Here is a 24,488-nt window from a genome sequence, read left to right on the forward strand (position 1 = left end):
CTGCGGGCTGGAAGTTTAGACATTCTACTCCCCCTCCCCACCTGAAAAACACTGATGCTAAGGAGTTAGAGTGAGTGAAAGAAGGGGGTTAGATAGGAGAGGCCTCTGTGGGGCAAGCCTGAGGGAGAGAAGGGGAACGGAGAGGCCGATCGTAACTACTCATTAATTTTCAAGCTGTAAGTGTCAATTTATCAAGCCCGATCACATACTTTCGTAGCAGAGCACATCTATCCAGTTGGTTCTATATAATGCTCAACAGTGTTTGTCAACCTGAGCAACTTTAAGCGGTGTTGGACTTCCAGAATACCCCACCCAGAATGCTTTAAGAATGGTGGACTTCTACACCCAGCATTCCCCAGCCAATATACTTTCAGAGGTGCGGACTTCAACTCCCAGAATTCAGCATGGCTGAGGAATTCTGGGAAATGAAGTCCACCCATCTTAAACTGGCCTGGGTCGAGAAGCAGTGTTTAGAGTGCTTTTTACTATTAGTACAGTAATCTACCTCAAAGACACCATTAAGCAATAAAGGTTTGGCTTGGTGGTCTTTCCCTGGACAACAGTCTAATTTATATCATGGCTTAGATCAAGGGTGTCAAACTCAAGGCCCGCGGGCCGGATCTGACCCAGCTCTGTTTCCGGCTACGACGGGCTCCTGCAATCCTTCGCCAGTGAAAACAGAGTTCAGGAGGGCCACACGGCTAGCCCCTCACTGTTTCCAGGGTGGCCCCCGCGGGGTAGTTAGATCTGCCCTGTGGCGGTCACCCTGGAAACAGTGAGGGACTGTCCATGCGGCCCTCCCGAGCTCCATTTTCACTGGCAGAGGATTGCAGGAGGCTGTCGCAGCCGGAAACAGAGCTCGGGAGCCCATTTTCACTGGCAGAGGGCTTGGGCCGCCACAGGCGCCCCCGACATGAGTGACATCGAGCTGGCCATACTCATTCTGCCCCCCCCCCCACACACACAAGGTCAAACACAACCCTGATGCAGCCCTCAATGAAATCGAGTTTGACACCCCTGGCTTAGACGGTTCATTAACCCCATATAGGTTTTTCGGCTTCTCCACGTTTCACTCTCTGGGGACAATCTCTGGTTTAAAATCTGGGCTGGGAGAATGGGAGAACCATTCATGAGTGACTGTTTTCCAACAATTGCTCCTCCATCTGAAGATGATCTGGTTTCTCCTTCTTTAGTTGGAATTCGGTGTTGTCAGCCATCTCCGTACAATTAATTTATTTTATAGGCAGTAGGCACAACTCTGTTTTTCTGATTTTTCACACTATAAACATGCAGCGCTCCCCCGCCATACGAGACTTTTATTTGTTTTGGGGTGAAGCCTCCAAACTAACGGAGCAAAAGGCTGAGTGCATGATCACACCACTGTGAAATGTGTATTTGCATTTTCAATCTAGTAATTCACACTTGCAAACAATGAAATTACCTTCCACTGCCGCTAAAGAAAGCGGTGTTATTATTATTACTGTTCCCTCCTTCATGCATATATGAGCTTTGCATTACAACAAACACACACACATACACACACACGCAAACACACGGGAATGGGAAGGTATAAACTAGAAATTTAAATTGGACAGTTGTCTTCACATGCATTGTAAGACATCAACAACACTGACTATAGATCTCACAATTGTTATCATGAAGCAAAAATCAGTGCATGTTTAGCCACCAGCATTATTTTAGCCTTGCCGATTTTTATTTTTAATTTAAAATCTTCCCGGCAAGCAGCTGTGTTAGTCTGCTGAAAACACAACAGCCATATTCAAATGACACCCGAGTAACTGTTAGGAGTTGCTAAAAACAGTGGTTTGTTTCAAACACCATTAAACAAAGTTTCTTGGGTTGGCTAAAACAAGGAACAGTAGTTAATGGAAGACTTCATGAAGAACTGCTTTTATTATTTGATAGTTCACCAAACAGAGAGGAGAGGAGAGGAGAGAAAGGGGGAGGAAAGAGAGAGAGAGGAAGGGAGAGAGGGGGGGGAGGAGAGAGGAAAGGGAAGAGAGAGAGGAGGAAGCGAGAGAAAGAGAAGAGAGAGGGGGAGGAGAGAGGAAGGGGAAGAGAGAGAGGGAAGGAGAAAGGGGGGAGAGAGAGGACAGAGGAGAGGGAGGGGAGAGGCAGAGAGTGAGAGGAGGGGGAAGGAATGGAGAGAGAAGGAAGGAAAGAGAGGGGAGAGAGCGTGAGCAGGGGGGAGAGAGGAGGAGGGGAGGAGAGAGGAAGGAAGAGAGAGAAGAGAGAGAAAGGATGGGAGTGAGGGGGAGGACAGAGGGGAGGGAGGGGAGAGGCATAGAGTGAGAGAGGAGAGGGAAGGAGTGGAGAGAGGGGGAAGGCGAGGGAGGGGAGAGGTGAGAAGAGCATGAACGGGGGGGGGGGAGGAGAGAAGGAGAGAGGGGAGGGGAGGGAGGGAGAGGGAGGACAGAGAGAAGAAGGGAGGTAGAGAGGGGAGTGGGAATGAGAGGAGAGAAAGAGAGGGGGAGGAGAGAGAGGAAGGGAGGGAGAAGAGAGGGAGATAGGGGGAGGAGAGAGGAAGCGAGAGAGAGGGGGAGGGGGAATGAGAGGAGAGAAAGAGAGGGGGAGGAAAGAGAGGAAGAGGGAATGAGAGGAGAGAAAGAGAGAGGAGAGGGAGGGGAGAAGGAGGGGGAAGAGAGGGGGGAAGGGAGGGGAGGAGAGAGAGAGAGAGAAAGGGAGTGAGGGAAGGAGAGAGGACAGAGAGAGGGAGGAGAGGGAGGGGAGAGAGAGAGAGAGAGAAAACGCTCTTAAGCCAATAAATTATTGTCTGATCTTTCGCAAAGTGTCTTATGGCACCTTAAAACCTAATAAATTCACCATGCCCTGAGCTTTCACGGAACTAGAATCCATTTTATGCCTTTGATTAAACGCACTAAGCCCACAAGAGTCGCATATGTTTATCTTGAACTTGCAACAATATCCTGTCTCTCCCCCCCCAAAAAGACACCCCCTCAAATAATCTAATTCCAGAGGGATCACCACAAGTAACATCTGTTCCAGCAAAAGAAAAGAAGGGAGGAAGAATCCAGTGGCAACTTTTAAATGGGAATAATTGGACGCAGGCATTTTGAGGGGCCCGCGCTTACATCCTTGTAAATCTCTTCTTTTTAAGATGTCACAAAAGGCGCGACAATGCTGCCATCCTTACACACACACACCCCCGGGCTGGAAGGAGGGGGAAAAAAAGGGAAATTAAAAGCCCAGGCCCGCTCACAAGCTCAGCTCTCCCTGAAGCACTGAAGCGGCAAATACCAAGGGCACCGGCTGGGCTGAACTGTGGAAAAAGCGCCGTGTGCAATTTGGCAGTGGGGGTGCCGGGAGTGTGGGAAGCGCACGCAGCCGGCTCAGCCTGGAGAAATGGGCGGCCTGGCTTGTGACAAATGGCTGGCCAATATAAAAGAACCCGAGACGGTGACAGGCTGAAGAACAGGTCAATATCAGGCTGTCACAAAAGCCCTTCCAGAAAGCATAATTAACTGCTTACTCACCTGGCGTCATCATTCATTGTGCAGTGGTCAATGGGTGCCATGAAGCTCAACAGCTTGCTGTGGACATGATACCTGGAAGGCCGGGGTGGGGGGGTGGGGACGAGAGGAAGGAAAGGAAAGAGAAGGCATTAAGAGAGATCTTCTGATAGAAAAGCTTCACCCATCCCAAGGAAAAAGGGGGCTTTAAGACAGGGGCTTGGTGGAAGAGAACGTTTTTGTAGCTCTGAGTTGAACTGTGGGGCTCCTGGGTGCTTTCTGAGCATGGCTGTTTTCTTACAGAGGTTTCATGAGCCAACTATTTAACATCATCGGGGCTAGAAGGGAGTGCAGGGAGGAGGAGGAGGAGAACTCTGGGATGCTTGGTGCTCTCTCTGTTTGGTTGTTTTCTTGCAGACGTTTCATGACCCAACTATTTAACATCATCAAGTCTAGAAGAGAGTGGGATTTATGGAAAGGAGGAGGAGGACCATGTGGTCCTTGGTGCTATCAGAGCCTGGTTGTCTTCTTGCAGATGTTTCACGACCCAGCTAGGTTACATCATCAGTGCTAGGAGGGAAGAGGTTTGGAAGAGGAGGAGGTCTTTGGTGCTCTATGAGCTGGGGCGTTTTCTTGCAGACATTTCATGACCCAACTTGGGAACATCATCAGTGCTAGAAGGGAGTGGGGTTTGCAGGGAGGAGGAGGAAGAGGAGGAGGACTCCAGGGTCCTTGATGCTCTCTCAGCTTTTACCTACCTACCTACAACTTCAATTTGCAAACCTGAATCCCCTTTAACACTGGTGGTGCTACCTACCGTATTTTCCGGAGTATAAGACGCACCAAGATTTTAAAGAGCCAAATTAAAAAAAAGTAGGTAGGTAGATAGATAGAGGGATAGACAGGGAGAGAAAGAGAGAGAAATACAGTAGGTAGGGAGGAAGAGAGAAAGTAGTTAGGTAGATAAAGGGATAGACAGAGAGAAATAGAGAGAAATAGAGAGTATAGGTATAGGTAGGTAGAAGGATAGAGAGAGAGAAATAGAAAGAGAGAGAGAAATACAGTAGGTAGAGAGAGAGAGTAGGTAGGTTGATAGGTAGAAGGATAGAGAGAGAGAAATAGAGAGATAAAGAAATACAGTAGATAGGTAGTTAGGGAGAAAGAGTAGTTAGGTAGGTAGATAAAGGGAGAGAAAATAGAGAGAGAGGGAGAAATACAGTAGGTAGGTAGGTAGGGAGAGAGAGAGTGTATAGGTAGGTAGAGGGATAAAGAGAGAGAGAGAAATAGAGTAGATAGGTAGGGAGAGAGAGAGAGAGAGTAGTTAGGTAGGTAGGTAGATAAAGGGATAGAGAGAAATAGAGAGAGATACAGTAGGTAGGGAGAGAGAGAGTGCGTGTAGGTAGCTAGATAGGGAGGTAGGGAGGTATATAGAGAGAGAAATAGAGAGAGAGAGAGAGAAATACAGTAGATAGGTAGGGAGAGAGTATGTGTAGGAAGCTAGATAGGGAGGGAGGGAGGTAGAGGGATAGAGAGAGAGAAATAAAGAGAGAGAGAGAAATACAGTAGATAGGTAGGTGTTTCTGCTGGCACAGCACTTGATCAATGTAATTCTCATCAATCAGTTAAAGAGCTTTCCAAAAGGGAAAAAAAGTTTTTGCACTCTGCAAACATCCCAAAATGTTTGTGAAAAACGGGCCTGGTTTTCCCCCCCCAAAAAAGGCATGAATAGCCTTGGGGGTGGGGGGGCGTGCTCCTGGGGTGGGGTGGGGGCAAAAACAAGCAAAAAGGGCCCGTTTTTCACAAAAATGGGCCCATTTTTGTCAAAAATATTGCATGCATAGCCTTATGGAGGCTAGAGTGCTGCTGGGGGCTGGGGCAAAAAATGGCCCTTTTTTCGCTCATTTATGCCCTCCCCAGCCCCCAGGAGCTCTCTGAAAGCCTCCATAAGGGTATGCACGGCCATTTTGGTGAAGAGGGCAGGGCTTCAGGAGGCAAAAAAAATGTGGTGTTCGGTGTATAAGACGCACCCAGATTTTCAGCCTCTTTTTTGAGGAAAAAAGGTGCATCATACTGCGAAAAATCCGGTAGTTGGGTAAAGAAAGTTTCTTTATACATATTATTGTGGTTCTCCAGGATCAATCAGATCAGTACCTCACAAGAGACCAGAAGTGGAGGCTGCCTTGTGGCACTTGAATTCTGTGAGGGTTTTGGGGGGCGGGGGGGAGGGGTGTATGCTGGAGGAGGGGCTGGATGGTTTTTTTGGGGGGGGGGGGAGTTTTGAACTGATGGTTTGGAACGATGCATCCCACACAAAGATTAACAATGTGGATGCTTGTGCTGAAGTCGTTTTGCTGAAACACGAGGTAAAATGCCTACAGAATGGTGTTGATCTTTCCAAGCATGAGAAACCCCAGCAAAAACAAGGCGGTTTGAAATATTTCATCGTTTATTTCAGGGGTCTTCAGATTTGGCAACTTGTGGACTTCAACTCCCTGAATTCCCTAGTCTTTCCTGAAGCCTGGGGAGGGCAAAAACGGCCTCTCCCGGCCCGCCGGAAGGTTGAAATAGCCGAGGGCTGCCCTGCCAGCAAATGTGGCTCCGTGTGCCACCTGTGGCACGCGCCAGCATAGCTGGCTGAAGAATTCTGGCAGTTAAAGCCCACTTGGGGAGGAACAGGGGAAAGTCCTGGGGACTGAGAGAAGCTCAGATGGGGGCTCTGCGTCGGAGGCAGAGAGGGAGCTAGACAGCAGTGAGGCAGAGGAACAACTGGAGCCTGTTCCCAGTGTGCACATGCGCAGAGCTGCCAGAAGGCAAGAACAACTCAGAAAGCAGGGTCGACTTGGGAGTAAAGCCACACCTTGGAGGTGATTGGCCCCCTCCCAGAGGAAACAAAAGAGGAGCGAACTGGGAGGGGGCTTTTGTGGGAAGCAATTCGTTCCTTCGGTCGTGTCAAGAGTGGAAAGTTCTGTTTGTGACTATAAGAGACTCTGTGCCAAGTGTTGCCTTGCCCTGCGTTTGGAAACTAGCTATCTGGAAGATCGAGTGAGATAAGGTTCATGTTGATAAATATTCCTTGGAAAGACTGTTTGCCAAGCCTTTCTGACTGTAAATGAAAGGAATTCACAGTCGTGTGAATAAAAGACTGTTAGGAATGTAAGCTAACGGTTGGGTCAGCAATATATAAGCCATGAGAGTAGTATTGTTTCTTTAAGTACTGCTGTAATGGGATTGGTTGCTGTTACCTCAAGCAGCCATAAGAGGGAGCCAGAATGACTGTTAGCCTCTGTTTGTTAGATGCTGATCTGTGGATACTGCTTGATACTGTATCGTGAGTTACTGTGAGTTTTGCTACTGTTAGCTTTTGTGTGCTGAACTGATTATATGATACTGGACTGTGTTCGATGAATCACGCCTTAACTGAGAACATTGATAACTGACTGACTGAACCGTGTGTGAATTGAACTCTGAATACCTCTATTTTCCACAGAAGTAAAATACTATTACTTTTACTATTCGGTGTCCCTGTATGCTGGTTTGTGCGTGTTCTTCCACACCACTCTCATTACGCTTCTCTGCACACTCGCTCTCCTAACAGGGAGTTTACCTAACAAAGACCAACTTTGCTTCATGCTTTTTAAGGAAGCCTGGGTCAGAACACTAACGTCCAGAGAAAAAAAACAATAATTAAAGAGAATTGTTTGTAACAGAATTATGCTTAGTTTTTTTCATAAAAGGGGGTGGCAGAATCCAGAAGTCAAGAGAAGAGAAAAACGGTGTGCCTCTTCCTACTCACCGGATTTTCCTTCCTTTACTGGCCTTGGTATCCACTTTCTTCCGGATTTTACTCCTCAATTTCTGGATAGCCAACCATTGTCTACATGGAAACAGAATGACAGGGGGTCGTTCGGATTGCACAGTACGGAAGCGACATTTATCAAAAGTGATGGAATCAACAACTGCAATCCAAAAAGAAACCAACAAGCCCATCAGTTGCTGCCTCCATCTTCTGAGGTGCCTTCGTGGTGCAGGTAGTCCTTGATTTAGGACCGCTTCAAATGTATGACGGATCTCCCTTGGGGATTCTTAACAATCCATTTCCAAAGTTGTGACAGTCACTTCCCCCCACCATGGTCATGTGACTGCATGTGGGTTGCTTGGCAACAGACTTGTGTTTACAGCCATTTTCAGCGGCCCATGGGCACGACTATACTTTATGATGGTTTTGTTAAAAAGTGGCATTTATTTCTGGTTTTCGGTGAAACCGCTGACAGTGACCAATGGGTCCACTTTAGGACAGTGGCATTCATTTGAAACATCGCAAAAGAGATGGTAAAATTGGGGTCAGACGCATGGGTGACTCGCTTTGCAACCGTCATGACTTGCGACCAGAATGGGCAGACTCCATTATGGTCGCAAGTCGAGGACTAACTGTGTTCCCTTCTCAGGACTGTGACATTGTGGGTTCAAGGTCAGTTGGAACTCAGCAGCCTCAGATGGCTTTCCCCTCGTGCCCACGATTCCAGGTAGTCCTCGACTTACGACCACAATTGAGCCCGAGATTTCTGTTGCTAGATGAGACAATTGTTAAGTGAGTTTTCTTGCCACAGTTGTTAAATGAATCATGGTGGTTGTTAAGATAAGAACACAGTTGTTAAGTGAATCTGGCTTCCCCACTGACTTTGTCAGAAAGTTGCAAAAGGGGATCATGTGACCTGGAAGACTGGAACTGTCATGCGTATGAGTCAGCTGGCTGGACATGTGATGATGATGATGATGATGATGATAATAATAATAATAATAATAATAATAATAATAATAATAATAATAATAATAATAATAATAATAATAATAATAATAATAATATCATCATGTGTTGTCCCAATTGTAATTGGAGCCCTTGGAGCAATACCTAAAGGGCTACCTCGCTATTTGGAAATTCTAAATTTACCTGACTTGAACATTCTGACTCTACAAAAAAACACCTTACTTGGAACAACTTATATCCTCCGACGTTACCTTAACAGTTCCTAGGTCCTTGGTTAGGACTCGAGCTGTTGAGCTACCAACCAGCCCCAAAGGCTGTGAATCTCACCAAAGATTAACCATGCAATAATAATAATAATAATAATAATAATGATGATGATGATGATGATGATGATGATGATGATAATAATAAAATAATGGAGTAGGATTCATATTCTAATACAGAAGAATCTTAAAGTGAATATTAAGATAAAAACAGAAATGTTTCTTTTGGGTTTAATGGAAAAAGATTTGGAGAAAAAAATGGGAACTTTTATGTTATATATTAGTGATGGCTAAACTTTTTTCTAAAAGTGTGTCAAAACTGTGTGTGTATGCACGCACTATTGCATGCACGCGTGCCCACACACCTGCGCATGCATGAGCGACCCCTCCACCGCGCATGCGTGAGTGATTCCCGCGTGGGGGTGGGATTTTTGCCTCCTCCAGGCTCCAAAGGCTTTCCGAGGAAAGGCTTTTCGCCTGGGGGGGGGGAGTGAAAAACAAGCCCAAGGGGAGCCGTTGGGCCTGTTTTTCACCCTCCCTAGGCTCTGGAGGCTTCCCTGAAGCCTGGGGAGGGCAAACATGGCCTCCCCCGGCCCTCTGGAAATCAGCTGGCCAGCACACACATGTGCGTTGGAACAGAGGGCTGGTGAGGCGGCAAATATTGCTCCGCGTGCCATAGGTTCGCCATCACGGTTATATATGTTGACGGCAGCGAGATTAATTTACACACAAAAATTAAAGGGCGCTTCGATTCCTACAACGGGCGAATGTCTGCTAAAGTTGGTGAAGTTAGCAGAGGTTTTGATAAAAGGGGGGAAAATGTAAGTAATTTTATTTCTACTTGGAAACCGCTTCTGGACTTTGTGCTTGAGGAGGGAAAAAAAATGAAACTTTGAAATGGCTACTATGTAAAAGTAAAAAGGTTGAGGTCTGATATTGTCAGGCCTGGTAGCCATCTTTTGCATTGGGCCTTCCAGCCTGCCATATTCAATGCTGTGGGAAAATGGGAGGGGAGAATTATATGGAGTATGGGAGATATATATAGTCATAACAACATCTTGCCCTGCACCTGGAGGGGTGTGACTTGGAGGCATCTCCAATTGGGACGGTGCTTTAATAATAATAATAAATTTGGATTTATTAGCCGCTCCCTTTCCAAGTAGGACTCGGGGCGGCGTACAATGGAGCATAAAACATAAAAGATATATAACAACACAAAAACGTGCATACATACACAACACACATACATACACGGAGGAGGAAACAAATTACAACATTAGATAGTTAAAAATCAGCTTTAAAATACCCCAATTGTAAAAACCCAATATGCAGTTAAAAATTAATATTTAAGAACAATTTAAAAAACAGTTAGGAGGAATGAGAAAATTACGATTGCGATTGAGCCAGGCCAGATAATTGAAAGAGGTGGGTCTTCAGCTGTACACGGAAGGAGCGGAGATCGGAAGTAATCCTGATGTCACGGGGGAGGTCATTCCACAGGGCTGGGCCCATCACAGAGAAGGCTCTGCTCCTGGGTGTCGCCCCCCGGCACTGTTTGGCGGACGGCACCCGGAGAAGTCCCTCTCTGTGTGAGCGAATTGGTCGTAGGGATGTGTGGGGCAGGATGCGATCCTGCATATAACTAGGCCCTGTGCCATGAAGCGCTTTAAAGATCATAATCAAAACCTTGAAACGCACTCGGTAGACCACAGGAAGCCAGTGCAGCTCGCGCAGGAGAGGTGTTACAGGGGAGTATCTAGTCCTCCCCATAATCACCCGCGCGGCCGCGTTCTGGACCAACTGTAGTCTCCGAGTGCATCTCAAGGGAAGCCCCATGTAGAGAGCATTGCAGTAATCCAGGCGAGACGTCACTAGCGCATGGGTGACTGTGCGTAGGGCATCCCGGTCCAATAAGGGGCGCAATTGGCGCATCAGGCGGACCTGATGGAACGCCCCCCTTGCCACGGCTGTTACATGGTTATCCATGGACAGCCGGGCATCCAGGAGGACGCCCAAATTGCGCACCTGTTCCATGGGGGCTAGTTGGACGCCCCCGATGGCCAGAGATGGAAGCACCTGGTTGAACCGGGAGGCCGGAAGCCACAGCCACTCCGTCTTGGAAGGGTTGAGTTTTAGTCGGTTGCCATCCATCCAGACCCGTACGGCCTCCAGACACCGGGACATCATTTCGACGGCCTCATTGGGGTGGTTCGGAGTGGAAATGTATAGTTGAGTATCATCAGCATACAGATGATATCCCACCCCAAAACCACGGATGATCTCGCCCAGCGGTTTCATATATGTGTTGAACAGGAGAGGCGAGAGCACCGATCCCTGTGGCACTCCACATGTGAGTGGCCTCCGGGTCGAACTCTGCTCCCCTGTCAACACACGTTGCGTCCGATCAGAGAGGTAGGAGCCAAACCACCGTAAAACGGTGCCCCTGACTCCCAGCCCCTCTAGCCGGTGCAACAGGATACCATGGTCGATGGTATCGAACGCCGCCGAGAGATCTAATAGGACCAGGATAGAGGAACAACCCCTATCTCTGGCCCTCCAGAGATCATCAACCAATGCGACCAAGGCCGTCTCCGTGCTGTGCCCGGGTCGGAAGCCGGACTGGCGCGGGTCTAGATAATCATTTTCCTCCAGGTGACGTGGGAACTGCTGTGCTACCACACTCTCTACAACCTTCGCTAAAAAAGGAAGGTTGGAGACTGGACGATAATTGACTAGGTCCGTTGGGTCCAGGGAAGGCTTCTTGAGCAGGGGCCTCACCACCGCCTCTTTCAAGGCGGCCGGTAGAGACCCCTCACCCAACGAGGCGTTCACCAGGCCCAGGAGCCAGTCGCGCGTAACCTCCCAGGATGCCAGTACAAGCCAGGAGGGACACAGGTCCAATAAACATGTGGTAGGTCGCAGACGTCCACGCAACCTGTCCAAATCCTCGATGGCAACCGAGTCAAACTCCTCCCAAAGCGGTCCCTCAAGACTCGCAACGGGCGTCTCTACTGAACCACTGAAAGGGGTCCATCCCATCCGGATTTGAGCGACTTTGTCCTGTAGATAATTCCCAAACTCCTCTGCTCTGCCCTGTAGTGGGGCTTCCCGTGGTCTCTCAAACAAGAGGGAACGGGTCACCCGAAACAGGGTGGCAGGGCGGTTATCTGCAGACGCAATAAGAGCGACGCAATGTTGACGTTTGGCCGCTCTTAATGCCACAAGGTACGTCTTCAAATAGGCTCGTGCCTGTGCTCGGTCAAATTCGGAACGGGAGGATCTCCAACGACTCTCTAGGCGTCTCTTGTGGCGTTTCATCACCCTTAGCTCCTCGGTAAACCAAGGTGCCAGGGTGGTTCGTCGCCGCAGGAGAGGCCGCAAAGGCGCCACCCGGTCTAGGGCCCCGGTAGTCGCACTATTCCATGCGTCTACCAGGTCCTCCACTCGGGGGCGGGTCAGGTCCACAGGGGGTGGCCCAAGTTCCGTCTGGAACCTATCCGGTTCCATCAGGCGCTTGGGGCGGAACCATCTAATACCTTCCAGTTCCGCCTCCTCGCGGCGGGGGGTAGCACCAGGGAAGTCCAGCCGGAGAAGTGAGTGATCCGACCATGACAGGGGAATAGTGTCTAGATCCCCTATTCCCAGATCCCTCGTCCACTGGCCAGAGACAAAAACAAGGTCCAGGGTGTGGCCTCCCTCGTGAGTAGGGCCCTGAATTAACTGGGTCAGGTCCATGGCTGTCATGGAAGCCATGAACTCCTGAACCCCCTCAGACGCTTCTCCCATCGACGGCAGATTAAAATCCCCCATCACTAAAAGTTTGGGGGTCTCAACCGCCACCGATGAGATCAGCTCAAGGAGTTCGGGCAGGGCCGCTGAAGTATAGCGAGGAGCCAGGTATACTATCAGCAGGCCCAACTGCCTCCCTGGGCCCCATCTCACGACGAGGGACTCACACCCGGATGTCTGCGGCACGGTGAACTCTCTCGGCTCTAAGTCTTCCCGGATCATCACTGCTACCCCACCGCCCCTTCCCTGGGCCCGAGGCTGGTGAAATGCTCGATAACCTGGAGGGCACATTTCCACAAGGGGTAGACCTCCCTCGTGGCCCAACCAGGTCTCGGTTATTCCGGCGAGGTCCGGCTCCCCCTCCAAAATTAGATCGTGGATGAGGGGGGCCTTATTGACAACGGACCTCGCGTTGCATAACAGCAGTCTCAGGCCTTGGGTCTGTAGATCCTGACCACCTAGTATGCAGGGGTTGGTACAAACGACCGGGAATGACCAAAAACCCCGGTCTCCCAACCGACTACGTGCTCTTAAACTGTCCTCGCACCTGCCCCTCCCCACAACCGTTGGTATTAAGGTGCCCTGCACAGGAATGCTATTTTCCCTCTCCTCCCCCACTCCGCTCCCTCCTCTTTCGACCACACCTAGGTGCCTGGCTCTTCCATCCCTCCTAACCGGTTCCCCCCCCCCATCCCTACAACCCCTCCCCCCCCCATCCTTATAACCCCTTACAACTTTTAAAAAACATTTAATTAAAAAACCCCTTAACATGCGCTTCCTCCACCTCTCTGGGTTAATGAACCCGTCCTCAAGGTGGGCCCTTGAAAGGGCAGGAGGCCATAGCTGCGAGAGGGGGGAATCTCGTAGCTGTAGTAGGTCTAGCTTTGATTGGATCATGTGAGGGACAGGTGGGTGCTGGGCAGGGGCTTGGACTTTCATTTGGGTGGGGAAAACCTGGAAGCTTTCAGATTCGGGTTTTCCCAGATGTGCCAATATGACATCTCTAAAAAAAATGGAACTTTGAGGAACTTCGAGCCTAGGAGTCTTGGTTTGGTTTGGTTTGGTTTATTTATATGCCGCCCTTCTCCAAAAGGACTCAGGGCGGCGTACAACATTAAAAAACACACATCCCAAAAGTTAAAAAAGATTAAATCCATGTCCAAAAAAATAAACCGAATTTAAAAAAACAATTTAAAATAAGTTAAAATTAACAGGCCAGGCCGGCTTGCTGGAAAAGCCAACTTTTTAGGGTGCGTCGGAAGGACCGGAGGTCGGGGATTATGCGAAGCTCCGGAGGCAGCTCATTCCAGAGGGAAGGCGCTACCACAGAGAAGGCTCTCCCCCCTGGGGGTCACCAGCCGACACTGTCTGGCTGACGGCACCCTGAGGAGGCCAACTCTGTGGGATCGTACTGAACGGTGGGAGGCTACTGGTGGCAGTAGGTGGTCTCACAGGTACCTGGGCCTAAGCCATGGAGCACTTTAAAGGTCATAATTAATACCTTGAATCGCACCCGGAAAACAACCGGCAACCAGTGCAGGCCGCCTAAAAGGGGTGTAACATGGGAGCACCTAGGTACCCCCATGACAACCCGCGCGGCCGCATTCTGGACCAGCTGAAGCCTCCGGGTGCTCTTCAAGGGCAGCCCCATGTAGAGAGCATTGCAGTAGTCCAGGCGAGAAAGGACGAGGGCATGAGTGACTGTGCACAGAGCATCCCGATCCAGGAAGGTCTTCTTTTGTTGGGGGTGCTACTTGGAACCCCTGACAACTATCTTATTTTACTGCACCAAAGGGAGTTGGAAGTCAACTCCTTTTCTTTCTTTTTCCCTTCTTTTCCACACTTTTCCCTCCTCTTTTCCCTCCCCTATTTTTCCTATTCTTTGTTTTTGTATTTTTATATTTTATACCATAAACTAATATATATGTGTGTGTGTGTTTGTGTGTTGTATTTGTGCTGATAAATAAATAAAGGGAGACTAGTATAGATCTATTTCAAGCTATTTAGCTCTCATCAGCTAGCCATACCCTTACTGGGATTTGAACCTGGGCTGTGTTACATATTAGGCAGGAGTCTTAGCCACTAAGCCACAGGCTCTCCTCCTTATCAGCAGAGCCAGGGAAATAGGTATGTATTTGTGTTACAACCCCTGGTATGCCCAAATATGGGAGGGAGCTCACTACTCCCCCTTTCTGTCCTTCGGCTCATTACAGAAAACCATCCAGGCAGAAAACCATATTTTTATTTTTAATGTTGCCTTTTTATATTTGTGTTGTATTTGTGCTGATAAATAAATAAAGGGAGACTAGTATAGATCTATTTCAAGCTATTTAGCTCTCATCAGCTAGCCATACCCTTACTGGGAATCGAACCTGGGCTGTTACATATTAGGCAGGAGTCAGGAGGCCAAAAATGCTGTATTCAGTGTATAAGACGCACCCAGATTTTTACCCTCTTTGGGGAGAGGGGGGGGGGGAAAGTACGTCTTATACTCCAAAAAATACGGTACATACACCTTTTTTTAAAAAAAAAACGTGTTTAATTAAGGATATTTATTTAATAACAGCCACTGGCTAATGCATAGGAAATGTGTAAAACAAAACCCAAAATGATTTTTTTTAGAAAAAGAGATTCAAAGGGCTGAAACAGCAACTCACTACTGGAAAAAAACAACAATGACTGGATGCATTAAAAAAGAAAAAAGCTCAGGTGCGTTGGCAAAATGGTTTCGCTCTTCTTAAAATATTGCCCGAGTTTCGGGTGTTGGCTGTCAAATATATTTGGTGGTTTGGTTGGAATAACTCGGGTAACTTCACTCGACTATAATTTAATGGGACGGAGACCAAAACACCCCCTGCACTTAAGCAGTTATTACACTGCACATTTATCTGACTTTACAATAAAATAGATTACAGCAATTAAGATTATATTAAGATTGCGGTAATTGGATTTTGAGATTTGCCTCCCTGATCCGGGGCTCCCCAACAAGTAAATCAGATGAAAGCAGTGCCGCTTGGGGTCTGGAAATAAAAATGTTTGCAATTACAACTCCTCTTTCTTCACGGTTTCACTCTTTGGCGCAACGCGGAAGGTAAAAAAAGAAAGTTTTTAAAACATCTGTCCTATTTTTCTCCTTGACCCAAATGTCAAAGTGATGTACCAGAATAAAAAAAAAGAGAGAGATTTGCAGGATAGCCAAAAAAAAAAACGGCCTACCCAATGTGAATAAGAAACATGCCAGCAGTTTGGGGAGTGGCGTCAAGCTGGCCACGCCCACCCAGTTGGCCACACCCAGTGAATAGCATCAAGCTGGCCACACCCACCCAGTTGGCCACACCCAGTGAATAGCATCAAGCTGGCCACACCCACTCAGTCAGTCACCCCTCCCCCAAAGTCAACAACAGCCCTGATGTGGCCCTTCATGAAATTGAGTTTGACACCCCTGGTATAGGGTTTTCTGCCTAAGCAGGGGGTTGGACTAGAAGACCTTCAAGGTCCCTTCCAACTCTATTATTCTAAATTCTAGTTGAAGAAAAAAAAATCATGCCAGCTACAACATTTTACCCTCAGTCCCTTAAGTTGGCAAACATAATACAGGTAGTCTTCGATTTACAAGCATTCATTCAGTGACTTAAAAAAAGCACTGAAAAAAAGTGACCTAGGATCGTTTTTCAGACTTACGACCGTTGTAGCATTCCCATGGTCATGTGATCAAAATCCAGACGCTTGGCAACTGGCATGTACTTAAACAGTTGCAGTGTCCTGGGAGTGTGTGATCACCATTTGTGACCTTCCCAGCCATTTTCTGGCCAACAAAGTTAATGGGGAAACCAGTTTTGCTTAACGATCGCATGATTCATTTACCACTGCAGTGATTTGCTTGACAACTGTGGCAAAAAGATCGTAAAAGGGAGGAAAACTCACTATACAACTTACTTTTCTTAGCGATGGAAATTTTGGGTTCATTTGTGGTTGTAAGACGAAGACTGCCTGTAAAATTGTATTTTAAGCATATATGCCCATGGGATTCTACAAAGATTAAAACTTTTGTTTTTGAAATTGTGATTTTGTGATTTTCATTGCAATTTTTACAGAGAGGCTCACGAACCTTACATCACACCTAGTCTTCAGAAATTTCCAGGAAGAACAGATAAGTTTTACAGTAAACTTTTTTTTTAAAAGACATGCACATAAGATACAAGGAATATAGTGAAACACTTGCCTTGTTGCAATGATAATGCAGGAGGTATTGACTTCATCAAACTAATATGATCCTTACTTTCCAATTTACATTTTGTGATTATGCCTTTAACTAAGTGGATCCTGTGGCCTACCAGCAGATTTGTAGAGTGAAGCTGGCAGCAGATTTGTACAGTGAGGAGGTTGGGGAGGAACATGGGCCAGTCCTGGAGTCTGGGGAAGGCTCTGATGAGGGTTGTGTCAGAGAGGGGACCAGAGCCGTATGCCAGTTATCAGTTGCCTTCGGAGTCAGACATCAGTGGGGCAGAAGAACAGCTGGAGCCTGTTCCCAGTGTGTGTGTGCGCAGAGTTGCCAGACGAAGAGAACAGCTAAAGAACTTGGGAGTAAGGCCACAGATGGACGATGAATGGCCCCTCCCAGAGAAAATAAAAGATGAGCGAAAGGGGAATGGAATTTGCAGGAGATAATTAGTTCACTTAATTGGTTTCGACTGCTTGCCAAGTTTTGCAGATATCGGCCTGTCAGCTCTCCAAGCCAGATAAGGTTTGTGACTGTAAATCCTCCCTTGAAAGACTTTGCTGGATGTGAATGAGCAGAATTCACAGTCAATTAATAAAAATGTTTTTTGTCGGGACAAGGAGTTTGCTTCATGCTCTTGGGAAGCCTAGGTCAGAACAGTGGATTATGACATACTGGTAGTCCTCACTTTACAAATACTTACTCGGGGATCATTTTAACTTACAAACAATGAACGAGTGGTTTTTAGGACCAATCCTTGAAATTCTGGTTGTTGCAGTGTCCCTGTAGTGATTGCAATTGGCAATTTGGAGCCCAGTTCACAATCACAATGTTGCAGTGCCCTCATGGCCATGGGGAAGCCTGGTGGACTTCACTGCCAGCTTTTGACAAGCAGTCAATGGGAAAGCCCGCAGGTGGTCACAAATGATGGTCATGTGACATTGCACTCAAATCACATCGTGGGATTCATTTAATTCCTGCAACTGGAAGTGCCGTTGCTAAACTGTGCAGTTTAACACATTGTGCTTTCAACTGTGTCACTTAACGACAGAAATTCTGATCTGGTTGCTATCGTTAACCAAGGACTATTTCTATTTATATCTTTTCCTTATTTTTGTGGTTTCTAATTGACTGTCAGATCCTTGCGTGTAAATTACTAAATACACACATTTCAAAATGTGATCATTTGTTGTACTAACCCTTCTACGGATTGTAGAAACTCAGAGGTTCAATGTGTTGGCAGGATGTCTGGTTGAATATAAAGTTATTTCAATCTAAGTGCCATTTCCCTGATTTGAGTAGGAAGAGATTCACTTTATGAATCAATTTGTAGATGTACAATGTCTGTTTTTTTAAGGATATAAACTCTTTGCCTTAAGTTGAAAAATGGACCGCCTGTTCTGACCCAAGCTGCCCCAGCAGCATGAAGCTGAGTCCTCGTCCCGATAAAACCCTTTTATTTAATTTACAGTGAATTCCTCTCCAGCAAAGTCTTTCCTCTCCCACCGTCTTTCAAGATAGTTCACAACTACCGATCTTTATCAGGCTTGGAGAGTGGCCAGGCCCATATCTTTCAGAAGCCGCAATACTTGGCAAGAATGCAGGAATGAACTAATTGTCTCCTGCAAGCTCCACTCCCCTTTCGCTCCTCTTTTATTCCCTGTGGGAGGGGCCATTCACCATCCACCTGTGGCCTTACTCCCAAGTCAACCCTTGTTCTTTAACTGTTCCCTTCGTCTGGCAATTCTGTGCATGCGCACACTGGGAACAGGCTCCAGCTGTTCGTCTGCCTCAGTGATGTCTGACTCTGAAGGCAGCTGATAACTGTCAAACGGCCCTGGCCCACTCTCTGTTTCCAACACAGAGCCCTCATCAGAGCCTTCCCGACTCCAGGACGGGTCCATGTTTCTCCCCAACCTCCACACTGTGCGAATCAGCTGCCAGCTCCTCTGGCCGCTGGTGGGCCACAACACCACCTGACTTGTATTTTGTTCTCAATAAACTGCAGGGTCTGTTTAGAAGTGATAGGATCCTTGAGCTGATAGGTGACCTGCTGTAGGGATACACGGTCTGAATCTGTCCCAACAAGCTTCTTTGGCTCCAATCAAATACCGTCTTGAATTTTGCACCTTTTTACTTGCGTCAAAAAGAGGGAAAGTTTTGTCTTCCAAATTGTGAGCTCTAGTCTACCATCTGCTGCCACCCATTTTAAAAAGGCTGCCTGGTCCTGGATCCGTTTCTCTTCTCTTCATTTATCTCTGCCTCCTTCCCACATCCGTTCTGACGGAGGCTCAAAATTAATATTGAAGGCAAGTTAGTATAATAAATAGCAACAACATAAAATATAAAGACAAGCAAATTACCAAGAGCAAAGAACGATTGAGTGAGTTGGGGGTGGGAGAGAGCTTTATTTTTATTTATTTTAGGGTGGTTTTTTTTACCATGCCTTTATTATTTTTATGAATAATTCAAGGCAGTGAACATACCCAATGTTCCTTCCTATTGCTAGTTTCCCCACAACAACCACCTTGTGAGGTAAGTTGGGCTGAAAGAAAGTGACTGGCCCAAAGTCACCCAACTGGCTTTCATGCCTAAGGCAGGAGTAGAACTCACCATCTCCTGGTCATTGGCCCAGTCACCCAACTGGCAGTCTAAGGCGAAACTAGAACTCACCATCTCCTGGTCATTGGCCCAAAGTCACCCAACTGGCAGTCTAAGGCGAAACTAGAACTCACCATCTCCTGGTCATTGGCCCAAAGTCACCCAACTGGCAGTCTAAGGCGAAACTAGAACTCACCATCTCCTGGTCATTGGCCCAAAGTCACCCAACTGGCAGTCTAAGGCGAAACTAGAACTCACCATCTCCTGGTCATTGGCCCAAAGTCACCCAACTGGCAGTCTAAGGCGAAACTAGAACTCACCATCTCCTGGTGATTGGGCCCAACATGACCCAGCTGGCTTTCATCCCTAAGGGAGCTCAGTTTGCTGAATTCTAGCCTAGTGCCTTAACCACTAGACCACACTGCTTTTAAAAGCAGAGCCCCCACACAAAAAACGATCTGAAGGAAAGGGGGGAGGGGAATTTGCTAGATTTATTTGAGACATATTCATCAACATTCAACCAGGATGGGCAATGTATGTTTAACATTGGTTTGATGTATGCAGTGCATTTAAATTATTATTTTTGTTTCTGTAGTATTTTTTAAAAAAACTTATTTTTGAAATAAATGAAAATTATTAGAAAAAAAAAAAGATCTGAAGGCAAGCTGTCTGTTGCAGAGCCTCTATCTCTTGTTAAAGGCCTACGACAGAGGTGTCCAAACTTGGGAACTTTAAGACTTGTGGACTTCAACTCCCAGAATTCCCCAGCCAGCCATGCTGGCTGGGGAATTCTGGGAGTTGAAGTCCACAAGTCTTAAAGTTCCCAAGTTTGGACACCCCTGGCCTACGATATTGAAGCACTTACCTGCCCATTGCCACCTGGTCGTTTGGATCCAAGGAAGTGGTTTTGCGTTCAATAAGTTCCCGCAGGAGCTAGAAGCAAGAAAAAAGGGAAAGAGCAGAATCAAGACAATGCTGGAAGGGTTCTATCATATCTCAAGACTTAAAATGGACACCTAACATCCAAAACATCATCAAGAAAGCACAACAAAGTATGTTCTTTCTGGGCCAACTCAGGAAGCTCAAACTACCTAAGGAGCTGCTGATTCAGTTCTACAGAGGAATCATTGAGTCTGTCATCTTCACCTCTATAACTGTCTGGTTTGGCTCTGCAACCAAACAAGACAGACACGGACTTCAACGGATAATTAGAACTGCAGAAAAAACAATGGCTACCAACCTGCCTTCCATTGAGGATCTGCACACTGCACGAGTCAAAAAGAGGGCTGTGAAAATATCTACAGACCCCTTACATCCTGGACATAAACTGTTTCAACTCCTACCCTCAAAACAATGGTATAGCGCATTGCACACCAGAACAATTAGACACAAAGACACAAATTTCCAAAATGCCATCACTCTGCTAAACAACTAATTCCCACAACACTGTCAAATAATTAACTAAGACTGTATTACTATTATTCCTCTCCTCCTTCCTAATATCTCTTCCCACTTACGACTATAACCATGTTGGTTGTATCTTTACAATTTGTATTGTTTTTATTTGTTTCCTAGTACGATTTGATAGCTTATTAGTAACCTATGACTATCACTAAGTGTTGTATCTTATGATTCTTGATGAATGTATTTTATTTTTCTTTATGTACACTGAGAGAACATGCAACAGACAAATTCTTTGTGTGTCCAATCACACTTGGCCAATAAAGAATTTTATTCTATTCTATTTCATTTTCCATTCCATTTTCTATTCCATTCCATTCCATTCCATATTCTATTCTATTCCATATTCAATTCCATTCCATTCCATTCCCTTTTCTATTCTAGTCTATTCCATTCCGTATTCTATTCTATTCCATTCCATTCCATTTTTTATTCCATTCCATTCCATATTCTATTCCACTCCATTCCCTTTTCTATTCTATTCCATTCCATTTTTTATTCCATTCCATTCAATATTCTATTCTATTCTATTCCATTCCATAATCTATTCTATTCTATTCCATTTTCTATTCTATTCCATTTTCTATTCCATATTCTATTCCATATTCTATTCCATATTCTATTCTATTCTATTCTATTCTATTCTATTCTTATCTGGAATGGTGTAGGATCTCCTGCTTGAAAAGGGGCTGACTAGAAGACCTCCAAGGTTATTCTGTTATTCTGTCATCTCCAGTAGCTTTCAGCCATGGTTATAGATAGCCTACGCTGAGTTTATTCTATATTCTGGAAGTTTTGTCAAAAGCATGTCAGATATAAGAACCAGCTTGCTTTCTTCATTTTCTGCCAAGGTTTTGAACAAACATGGGCTCTCCTACTTATGGGGGATGAGAAACTAAGCTAAACTGTGGGAACACCTTCAAGCTTATCCAAGACAAGCCTTGAAGCTCTAAAGAAGGGTCTGCCATAAAGAAGGAAGGGGTCAACCTATTCTCCAAAGCACCAGAAGGCCAGACAAGAAATAATGGATGGAAACTAATCAAGGAGAGAAGCAACCTGGAATTAAGGAGAAAATTCCTGACAATTAACCAGTGGAACAACTTGGCTCCAAAAGCTGTGGGTGCTATAATACTGGAGGTTTTTTAAGAGATTGGACAATCCTTTGTCTGAAATGGTATAGTGTTTCCTGCCTGAGCAGGGGGTTGGACTAGAAGATCTCCAAGGTCCCTTCCAACTCTGTTATTCTTTTGCATTCCAGAGATTCTATGGAGATTCTCAATCATCCAGGTCATGGTTGTCCCAGAGGGGCTTTTTCCAAGAGGCAACCGGACTCAGGAATTCTGGGAGTTGAAGTCCACAAGTCACGGAAGAGCCATGGTTCCCCACCCTCTGATATATGATCTCCTGCTTGAGCAGGGGGCTGGACTAGAAGACCTCCAAGGTCCCTTCCAACTCTTATTATTCTGTATTCTGTCATCTCCAATAGCTTTCAGCCCTGGTCGTAGATACCCTGAAAGGAAGCTTAGGAACGAATGCTTAGGGCAGGGGTGTCCAAACTTGGGAACTTTTAAGACTTGCGGACTTCAACTCCCACAATTCCCCAGCCAGCATGGCTGGCTGGGGAATTCTGGGAGTTGAAGTCCGCAAGTCTTAAAAGTTCCCAAGTTTGGACACCCCTGGCTTAGGGTATCTTTTTCACCGAAGGGGAGGGGGCCATCTTTGGTGTGACAGAAAGCAGGAGGGGGAAAAAATGGGGAAAGCGGAATCCACTTGGGAATGCAACACAGAACGCCATTAGGAAGACTTATTGTACTACAGTTAATTTCAGGCGAATCAATGAGCGTTGCGGCGTTCCCTTCATCATTTTATGATTAGTTTAATCCGCCCCGTCTATATCGGCTCAGGATCTTTGAAAGGTCAGGCAGGAAACACAGGGAGAGAGGTGGGCGAAGCATCCATCTCTTTCCCTGGTGGGGTGAAATAAGTTAACACGCATTTAAATTCCCGAGCGAGAGGATGGGGTACGTATGTGTGTGTCCTGGATTAACAGAAGCTGAGTCACTGAATGGACAGAAGATAACAATTACAGCTCAAGGTTGAACTGTGGGGCCCATGGTGCTCTCTGAATTTGGTTGGCTTCTTGCAGACGTTTCATTACAGTACTAGGAAATAACATCAGTGCTAGAAGGGAGTGAGGTTTGTTCTCTGTTTATAGACCGGTGCTTTGTCCTGTCAGTGTTGGTGTTCTTTGTGGTTCCTTGGTTAGGCTGTTGTTGTTGTGACACAGCTCCCCAAACTCGTCAAACCCTCTGAGGTTTACTCAAAGATTCCTTTAATTAGGAGTGCCGGCAGCCCCAGCAAAAAGTTTCTCTCTCACCGCAGGCTAACAAGTCCATCTGTCCGGGAGATTGAATAGTTGTCTGCCACATCTGTTCATCAACGCCCCTTGTCTTTTATCCCACGACCTAGGGTGGGGCTTTGCTAGCAGCGGTGGCTCTCCCGTCCCAAGGACCAGCCCACGGATTTCCACTGCTCTCCTCTCCTCTGCCTTCTGTGCATCCGTACGTCAGGCACTGGATCCAGCTGCTCCTCCTTTCTCATCAGCCACCTGGGGGCTGGGGGCTCTCCATCTGAGTGTTGATGGACAGCCCAGGCTCTGCCTTTGTCTCACTCTCTGCCAGCTCCATTCCCTCTTCCCCCACAGTTGCCTTGCTGCTGACGCTAACTCCCACGCCGCCGCCTCATGTGATTCGGCTGCTGGAGGGGCCGGCGGCTGAGAGGCCACAACAGTTGTTTACTGTTAGCTTGTTTGTTTGCGTTGGTGATTCCTTGACTGGTTATTATGTCTTGATTGCTCATCTAGTGCTGATATTGATATTAATCTATGCCCATTTGAGTGTTGATTGCTGGCAATAAAACCAGACTGGAAGGCTATATACCACGTTTCCCCAAAAATGAGACAGGGTTTTATTTTCTTTTGACCCCCCAAAAAAGCACTTGGCCTTATTCTCAGGGAGGTCTTATTATTTTTGAGGTGCAGGAGGCGGCGAGCGTGGTCACCTCATGGCTGCTGCTGTGTTGCAATATTTTCGAGGAGGGCTTTTTTTGAGGGGAGGGCTTATTTTAGTGCAGGCGCTCAAAAAGCCCGATGGAGCTTATTATCCGGGGAGGTCTTATTTTCAGGGAAACAGGGTACGGGTAGTCCTCCACTTATAACAGTTCATTTAGTGACTGTTCAAAGTCACTAATGGCGCTGATTAGGGACTTACGACCGTTCTTTCACACGACCGTTGCAACGTCCCCATGATCCCGTGATCAAAATTCAGTTGCTTGGCAACCAACAAGTCTTACCAGTGGCCAAGATTGGAGACCCTCACATATCGGCTGCCAACTTTGCCATGCTTTGCCATGCTTTTCAGCAGAGCCCTCCAGGGCCGCTGTTTACACAGCTCAGCTATCCTTATGTCGGTTGCTCCATCACCCATTTGCGTATGGGTGGATTTGGACCTTGTATTTAGCGGCCAGGAATGGCTGTGATGAAGCGGAAGAGATAAAGTGATAAATTTGTGTGCCAGGAAGATGTGGGAGAATCAATCAGAGAGCGGGCATGGAGGGAGGAAGCTGGTTGGGTTTCCAAGTTTCTCTTCCTAGCCTTTGAGAACAAAATTGTCTTCCCTTTGCACTTAAGGGCCCTGGATATAATTACTACAGTCATAATAATTTGGTGGTAAAATAAACTAAAGGACCATCGTGGGATGCTTTTAAAATGGCTGGCTGTATTTATTTTTCTTTAAAGGGAAGAATAAAACAAGAACTTAAGGAGGAAGGGTTTTATGGTTTTGCTTTATTAATGTATAATATTTGTTCAGCAAACGCTACTTGGTAGAGATGCCAGTCTG

The 24,488-nt window shown here is 46.6% G+C and overlaps 1 protein-coding gene across 1 annotated transcript in view; it reads right to left on the reverse strand.

Annotated features, from left to right (window-relative positions):
- Positions 1-24,488, reverse strand: part of AATF (apoptosis antagonizing transcription factor) — a 134,783-nt gene that overhangs the window by 23,712 nt on the left and 86,583 nt on the right. The window contains exons 9-11 of the mRNA XM_081945446.1: positions 19,994-20,061; positions 7,285-7,365; positions 3,516-3,587 (exon numbers count right to left, since the gene is read on the reverse strand). Coding sequence (XP_081801572.1) covers positions 3,516-3,587; positions 7,285-7,365; positions 19,994-20,061 — 221 coding nt within the window. The remainder of the gene's footprint in view (positions 1-3,515; positions 3,588-7,284; positions 7,366-19,993; positions 20,062-24,488) is intronic.

The sequence above is a fragment of the Natrix helvetica genome (assembly GCF_964273705.1).
Source record: "Natrix helvetica genome assembly, chromosome: 2".
Lineage (NCBI taxonomy): Eukaryota > Metazoa > Chordata > Lepidosauria > Squamata > Natricidae > Natrix > Natrix helvetica.